The following is a 9120-nucleotide window of genomic DNA, read 5'->3' on the forward strand; positions in this document are numbered from 1 at the left end:
GAATGTCTAATCTGTAATTCGATGCCTTGGAGATTTTTCCATCTTTCCTTGGCTTCGTTATGCACATTAATACAAATTTTTACCTGGTGTGTCCAAACTTTCGATCCCCACTGTAGATATACATGCTTTTTTGTATGCTTACCTACCTTACTATTTCAATTATCTATGTACACATTACATGTTTGCATATGACTTACTTGGAGCATTTACCTGTAGCCCGTTCAACCATTACCATCTTCACCACACAACCTGCACTCCATTCCACTCTCACTCTCCTCTTTCTCATCTGAATTTTATTTTTTTCTTTCACCACATTCCCCTTCAGTCTCTATGCTCTTACCACTTTTGGCTCAGATCCTTCATCTACATATAGATATACATGCGTTTCTGTATGCTTACCTACCGAATTACTAACTATCCAATATACATATTCATGTTTAGAGCCAATATTGGCGCTATATAAATCCTGTATAATAAATAATATTATTCCTTATGGACTCATTGAGACTCTTGGGGATGCACCAATTCCATCCATGATGTGCCCTCCTTCTGTTTGGCCCCTCCTTCTCTGCTCCCTGGCAGGACACTCGCTGCCGCCGTATTGGGAGACTCGCGTGTGGTGGTCTTTGGCTATGTCCAATGGTGAGTATGGGGTTTTACATATCAAGGCCCCCCCACCCTTACCTTGTGCCCTTTATATCATATTACATACTTTATTCTTTCATTTTAGGTATACCACAAGCATCTACCCCTGAAGAGCGAGCCAAGCCTCGCAAAACGCGTCGGTATACACTTGATGCCTGTGTGTTTTTTAATATGGACAGTTACTTGTAATATTTTACCTATTTTCTGTACTCTGTATGAATTGGCTAATTTTCATGACATTAATGTATGTACTGTTTTTTACTTGAAATATATACTGTAATTACTCCTGTTTTTTTTATTGGCTCCATAGTGCTCACCTCACTCAAAGTCCCAAGGGCAAATTTTTTCTTTTTTGACGCTATATGCAGGGATGGAGGTGTGTCTGGTGACACCAGACCTTCATTTATTTTTCTAAATAAGGACGTGTGTTCCAGTGCAGGAAAAATGTAGCATGTTTTTTTTTTTTTTCGTTTTTTTCTGGAACGTACTGGAACTGCAACGACGCCGAAAACCATCTAACCTAGTTTTTATGTGTCTTTGATGAAAAAAAATAAATAAATAAAAAGCACTGCATGGCCCCTAAGCAGGGTTAAAAAATAAATACATTTAAATATCCCAAGCTTTGAACATCTCGCGGAGCACTGTTCAATCCATCTGAAAATGGATAGGAGTATGGCACCACTGCAAACCTAACAAGACATGTCCGTCCACCTAAACTGACAGGCTGGGCAAGGAGAGTATTCATCAGAGAAGCAGCCAAAAGGTCCATGTTAACTCTGGAGGAGCTGCAGAGACCCACAGCTCAGGTGGTTGATTCTGTCTACAGGACAACTATTAGTCGTGCACTCCACAAATCTGACCTTTATGGAGGAGTGGAAAGAAGAAAGTCATTGATGAAAGAAAGCCATAAGAAGTCCCATTTGCAGTTTGAAAGAAGCTATGTGGGGGACACAGCAAACATGTGGAAGAAGTTGCGACCAAACGATGAGACCAAAATTTACTTTTTGAAAAAAAGAGTGATTATACTGCGCTGCTTAAAACACACTAATTAATAAGACCAGCTGCTCACACTGCTAACAAAGACACATTAGCTGGAACAAACAGAAACAAAATTGTGTAGCGCTATGGCAAATTAATATCTATAGTGGTAGTTCCTCATGGGAACAAAGGGAACATAAATAAAGTAACAAATGCAATAAAGAAGTTCTCGTGAAAGATAAAGTCCAATGGTTGTAAACACAAAGTCCATATATCTGTAGACACCACGTGCAAAATGAGGGAACTTGATTAGAATCCCATCGAGACAAATAGTGTAGTGAGTGATCACCGCCACCAGTGGTAGTAAATGGAGGCTTACCGAAGATGGTGGACCTGAAATGACGTACGTCAATCAAGTCATAACAAGCTTCAAGTACCAGACAGGGTACACAAAGTAGCAATCACCAAGAAACTTGCTAGAAGTAATCAGTGTATGATCATAAATGGATAACCTTGGATCTTTGCAGCTCAGCAAGGGGTTAAATAGTTGAAAGAAAATGGAAAGAGAAGGGCCACATAGTGTAAACCGGTATAAAAATGGGTATTTATTGTAAAAAGATAGCAAGTGCACTCACATGTATCTGGATAAAAACTCGCATATTCTATAGTATGAGGCGGCAGTGGAGGCGACCCACTTTTTGGCCTAAAAGCAACACAGTACGTGTGGCAGAAAACTGAACACACCATCCTACCGTGACACATGGTGGTGGCAGCATCATGTTGCGAGGATGCTTTTCTTCAGCAGGGACAGTTGATAGGAAGATGGATGGAGCCAAATACAGGGCAATCTTGTTGGTCTGCAAAAATACTTGACTGGGGTGGAGGTTCACCATCCAGCAGGACAACAACCCTAAACCTTCAGCAAGAGCTACAATGGAATGTTTTAGATCAAAGCATATTCATGTGTTATAATGGCCCAATCAAAGTCCAGACCTAAAACCAATTAAGAATCTGTGACAAGACTTGAAAATTGCTGTTCACAGACGCTCTCCATCAAATCTGACAGAGCTTGAGCTATTTTAAAAAGAAGAATTATCAAAAAATTCACTCTAGATGTGAAAAGCTGGTAGAGACATCCCCAAAAAGACTTGTACCTGTAATTACAACGAAAGGTGGTTCTACAAAGTATTGACTCAATACAAAATTCAAGCCACACTTAAAATTTGAAAAACATTTTGAAAATCATTTATCGTTCTTCCACTTGACAATTATGTGTCAATTTGTGTTGGTCTACCACAAATTCCCAATAAAAGACATTAAAAATGTTTGGTTGTAACATGACAAAATTTCAAGGGGTATGAATTAGGGCTGCAACTAAGGATTATTTTCATAATTAGTTGGCCGAATAATCGGTTAATAAAAAAAAAAAGTGATATTGCATGGATTTTTTATTTTTTGGCCCAATTTGATTTAAAAAAAAAAAAAAAAAAAAAGCAAATTGCCGCAAAAACGCATTAAAAGCTTTTCTGCGTCTTCTCCATTGCAGTATATTGAGCCAAAAAAACAAAAAATAGCACCGTTTAGCATTAGTACAAAAAGAGCAAATAAATTGCTACTGTAAGGGGTTCATGGTTTACTGTAGGACAGTGAAAGTAATATTTACAGTAGCCATTTGCACTATAAAAAGGGGACAATGTTAGTTTTAACACCATTATGTTCCTGGCCAATTAATCGATGAAAACAGTAATCGATTAATTTCATAATCGATTAGTTGTTTCGGCCCTGGCATGAATACTTTTCTAAGGCGCTGTATGTACATGAAATATGGCACTGCGTTTAATTAAAAAACCAGACAATTTTTTTTTTTTTTTCATAATCAACATATGATCATGTGACCCACGGGAAACATGGACGGGAGGTGCTTCAGAAGACTTCAAAATACAAAAGAGAAAAAATACATAATCAAATACAGGTTTTAAATCTCCATACAAATAGAGATATATCTATCAATCAAGCAATCAATCTCCACACACACATTAACTTTTTTGTGCAAAAACATAGTGTAGGCTAAGCCTCCGGACCAATGTGCTCTCTTCTCCTCCTCGAGTCCCCTCCGGTCCCGGACACCGATGTGATCTCCTCACCTCCTCCAGGCTGATGGAAGACGCAAGCTGCAGGTGAAAAAAGTAATCGGCACTTGTACTCTGTCTTATTAAGCGGTATCGGGACAACCCTAATTGTTGGTGAAATATTTTTTTCCGCAGGCGAGTAAAAAAATGTCAAAAAAAAAAAAAAAACAGAATCTGCTCCGAATGTCAAATATGCTGGATACACTACGTTTAATTCTTTTAATATTACATTTACAACTTACTAACGACGTAAATTTGCTGCGCGCTAGAGATTAAATTATTTAAAGGGTTTTGAATTAAAAAAAGCTGCTGGGAGAGGGAGAGAGAGATTCACCCTCAATCTGAACTTCATGTCACTAGTAACTGCAGCCTTAGTACATGTATAAGCAATGTTTTTTTTTTTTTTTTTTTTTCCTGGGAGTTCAATGATTACCTTGATTCAGTTGATTTTATCTCTTCCGGGTATTGTTTCCCCGCGGGAGAGGGCGTGCGTGTCCCTCCCCCCCAGTGTGTCATGTGAGCTGGGCACAATGTCTCCTGGGAGTTATGTGTCGAGACTTCCAGGAGATGATCGGATCATCGCATCCAGGAAGTATTTGCTTGTGGGTTTCACAATGCCCACAAGCAAGATGGAGAACGCCTGGATGCGATTTTAAAAACGTCATCTTTAGGACAGAAAACGAGGCAATACAATTCGAATCGGCTAGCAAGTGAGTGTGAATTTGTGATATGTTTTACTATGCATTGAACCTAACAGGTAAAAATCGTTAAACCGCGGAACCTCCACTTTAAGGTTTTAGTCCAAAAAAATATTCATAAAGTGCAAAAGGCACAAAGGTGAGTAAAGATACACAAATGTGAATATGAAGATAGGAATGTCTACTGATGCCAAGTATTGCCCTTGACTCAAAGAAGCAATGGACCATGCAGATTCCAGGCCAAGCTTATGAACGCAAAGGTACTTGTTTATGGACTTTTAGGTACAAGGACAGGACAAATACCCTCCAGTGTGTTGGTATCAACAGGTTTGGTAATCCTGAGCAGTCTGTAAATCTGATTAACCATTAGGAGATTTTGGTTGTTTTGAGAGAATTTTTTTTTTAGGAGGGGGTAGATTTTAAAACCATTTTAAACCCCCTTTAGAAACTGCTGATTGAATCCATAGGTCTGGGACATATTTGAAACAGAAAAATGCAAAGACACCTCTTCCCGCTCTTAAAGCAATAGTAAAGTCTATTTTGTACCTACAGGTAAGCCTATAATAGATAAACCAGTAAATTCCACAAGAAGAAACTCACAAACTGTTAGTGAAGCAGGAGATTGTAAGGAGCAAGTTTAAACGATAATAAAAAGAGTACTCAGGTGAGGAGATGGTGGAAAGGCAACAAGGTCCACTCGCACACGTGTGCTGTGGGCCACCTGGGGGGGGGGGGTATGTGTAGTCACGGTAGGGAGCTGCAGGCGTACTAACCAACCATTTCAAATATGGCCCAGCAGGCACCAAGTACACAGAGGCAAAGCCCTGCCCTTCTGCAGCTATGGCTTTTGAGGGGCCCTGCAGTTCTCACACAAGCATTTGGAAATGGAGAGGCAGGGTACAGGGAACATACTACTTTCACCAAACAGGTGCATCATGGCCCTGGACCTGTAAAGGCGGCTAGCCCAGCTTCTTACTCAGAGTGAGGTCTAGGCATTCTTAGTACCAAACGTCACTCCAGCTAAAATGTTGATCAGCTGGCAGGACCTCAAACACAGAGCATGCGCAGATTGTTCATGGCATTATCCAACAATATGCAAAGGGGGAAAGTACTTCTCAAACTATGCCTCGCTGTTGCGGGGCGTGTTTTGTGTGTGTTGCCAGGCTTCAGTTGATAACAAAACAAAGCCCAACTCCAGCTACCACTTACAATCGGTTATAGCAATAGCTTACCCCTGCCCAGCCCCCCCCCCCCCCCCCAATTGGGATAAAAGTTTTAGATAAATGAATACCCATTGAACGCACCCCTGTTAAATGGTTTGTCTCATCCCTCTAATAAAAACAAACAGCATTGCACATAAGAGTTACACCATCTTACCATGTCAAATCGTAGATTTGTTTTAGTGACTATACTTTTATGATTGGCAATACTGAAATATCTATTAACAAAACAAAGCTGAAAATGCCACTGATAGAATAGTCCATTATTGAAATGGGACCTAAATAAATATTATGAAATATAATTATATATATATATATATATATATATATATATATATATATATATATATATATATATATATATATATATATATATATATACACATATACACATACACACACACACATATACATATACACACACACACACACACACACACACACACACACACACACACTCTATTAAAAATATACAACCAAACAGACTGCGCGCTTACCTATCTACAACTTCTCCTTTCCTCTCTCTTGCAATCATGTCCAACAACGTTTGTCGCAGGTGATCTCTTATGCAACCATATCGTACGACTTGATCACGGAATATTATCAAGCCCAGGTTATAAACATTTTCAACATTATTTTGCTGAACATAGACTCTATCCTGAAAACAAAGTGGTAAAAAATAAAAGAATTTCAAAAGTACATCTAAGAACAATCGTAGCGTAATTGAGGCAAGACTACTACAGTCACACTTTTTGTTAAAACCTATAGCACATCTCAATCCTGTCCTCCGTTTCTCATGCAAACCCTCCGGCCTATACAGTCATTCGGCATATGAAGACAAATATTGATAGACTGGGAGGAAGCCATTATTCTGTCACACAAGATTTCTGTAGTCAGGACACAAAAAAAATAAGAGAGAAGAAAAACTACAATTTTAAAAAGGAGCCCAGAGACTCTGCATATAATTTCTCTCTCCCTCGCCAATATGTGCTGGCAATGTGGGAGCTAAGAGGGCATTATGCTCCATATATGGGCTGACTATCCCCCAGTTATGAGGTTCTGGGCTTCTATTCTGAAACAATCCTGTAAAGTCATGGGGACATTTGTCTCCAATACCCCTCAAAATTACCTCATCTATACTACCTGGATCAATTAAAACTGCCAAATGCAACATCCTTCGCCACTTTTTGAAGGCTGCTAGAACCATCATTCCCTGCCACTGCAAATCGCTGCATGAACGTACCATGGCTGAATGAGTACTGGAAATGGTCTTTCTTATGAACTTGGAGCACTTGGGCAACAGAACATGGGAGGTTGGATAAACATACCAAAACCTGGGCTGCCTGGAACATATTCCGTAACTCACAGGAATTACGAGCCATGCATTCCTCATGAGTTGGGCATTTCAGGCTTTGGGCATGAGGGTAGGGTGGAGAGCATAGAATGCATGAAGGTAAAAAAACTTTGAGCCTTTACAACCACCAAGTCTTTCAGCGGGTGTAAAAGAAAAATGTCTACCAGTGCCAGTCATGCATACATATTCACAATGTTACAAAGACCAAGACACTCACCATATACATAAGGATGTCTCTAATCATAACCATGGCCGTCTGGTGGTCATTCCATGCCTGGTTAAGCGTTTGTAAGAAATTGTTATTTAAAGAATTTAACACATCTTCTCGAACCTGCAAAAACCACAAAAGAAAAGCATTACAAATTTGCCATTTTAGATAAATTATGTAGTAAGACAAAAAATCTGAACACGCATATACAGTATGGAAAATGTCATCTAGTTCCCCTATACAGCAACACTCAGGAGAGGAAGGTTAGCATTGTCAGACAGTCAGGTCTGCCAAAGGCAGTGTCAAAATGCTTATGGATGGGGAGAGCATACGGGCGATTTCAGATTACAAAGGAGCAGGTGCAAATTATTTTTCTGAAGTGGGTCACTGTCGGGGGGCCTTAAAGTGGGAGTAAACTCCCTTGATTGATTTTTACCATAAAGCTTGATTTTTACCATAAAGCTTGTCTATAGGTACAGTAAATCTCTCTTAAACGTGCACAGTTAGGAGATATCTGTTCGGCCTCCGACAAAGTCACTGGCACATGCACTCTGAAGGAAAGGCACCAGTATGCAAATCCTTCAGAGTCCTGTGACATTAACAGTGCCGCATGGCCATGTGCAGGAGTGACGCAATTGTGCTCTGTCCAATCTAAGGACCAGAGCCCGCCAACCTGGAAGGAAGACCGGGTGAAGATGAAAGCTCCGTCAGCGGTGACAGAATGTGATGCATACTAGCACATTGTAACTTTGCCCTGCAGGTTTTTTTTCTTCTTTTAATGCTGGCGGTTTACTACTGCTTTATTGTTCAACTGCTGTGTAGGCTGCAAAGAGGTCCAGGTCATGCTATCCGACAATGGTGCTTGGATAACAAGGCTGACTAAACCAAATGAAAAATGGTTTGGCAGAACAAAAAAAAAAAATGTATGTAAACTGCAGTTAGTGGTCTACCTGGAACTATTATTTAATTATGCAAGGTCATCATGAATGTACTCCTGTGAGAGTAATATTTATTGAATCAAGTACAGGCATCTGTATGCCTGCTCACTTGCTATGACCGAGTTGTTAGCAAGAGCCATTATCAAAAAGGAAGGGACTGCCTTAAATGCAGTTTTGCCCAGGCAGGCTTCAACTTGGCCCTCCCCAACAGCATATACTCACCTTCCTGTCACTAACTGCACCACTCTGTTCAGACAATATAGGGGTCGATTTACTAAAACTGGAGTGTGCAAAATCTGGTGCAGCGGTGCATGGTAGCAAATCAGCTTTTAACTTCAGCTTGTTCAATGAAGCTATGATAAAAACCTAGAAACAGCCGATTGCAAAATGTGGTGCAGCGCTGCACAGAAACCATTCTCCAGTGTTAGTAAATCAACTCCTATGAAACAAGTAGTAAACATTGTAAGCTATGGGTTGCCAAATTCACAGGCAACAGAACCCCAGTGTGACAGGGTTGATTGGTTTAAGAGGATCATGTGACAGCATTGGACCAAACAGTACCAGGCATTTACTTCAATGAATGGATCTATGCAGAGCAGTATAGAAGCTTTGCTCTATATGTGCAAAGCTTAGGTTTGCTTTAAAGCACATAGGAAAAGACAAGTATGCATATTTGCGCTACGACCGACCTAAGTTCTCTTGCCCCCTCCCAGTCTTCTGGAAAACATCACAGTGCACCCGGCATTGAAACCATAAGTGGTCACAACCAGGTGTCCACAGTTAAGATGCCTGGGACAAAAGACGAGAGATGAAAACGGCTCAGGTGAGCACAACGCTGAATCATGGGACAGATGAGTGGTGGTTTTATAAGTCAGCAGCTACAGTTTTTGTAGCTGCCGACTTTTGTTTACACAAGGGAATGGAACTTTAAAGTAGGGCTCCAGTCATTT

General features: G+C 40.2%; 1 protein-coding gene across 1 annotated transcript in view; it reads right to left on the reverse strand.

Annotated features, from left to right (window-relative positions):
* Positions 1 to 9120, reverse strand: part of CUL3 (cullin 3) — a 153122-nt gene that overhangs the window by 70124 nt on the left and 73878 nt on the right. The window contains exons 3-4 of the mRNA XM_040349053.1: positions 7242 to 7355; positions 6168 to 6328 (exon numbers count right to left, since the gene is read on the reverse strand). Of these exons, the coding sequence (XP_040204987.1) occupies positions 6168 to 6328; positions 7242 to 7355 (275 nt within the window). The remainder of the gene's footprint in view (positions 1 to 6167; positions 6329 to 7241; positions 7356 to 9120) is intronic.

The sequence above is a fragment of the Rana temporaria genome, chromosome 4 (assembly GCF_905171775.1).
Source record: "Rana temporaria chromosome 4, aRanTem1.1, whole genome shotgun sequence".
Lineage (NCBI taxonomy): Eukaryota > Metazoa > Chordata > Amphibia > Anura > Ranidae > Rana > Rana temporaria.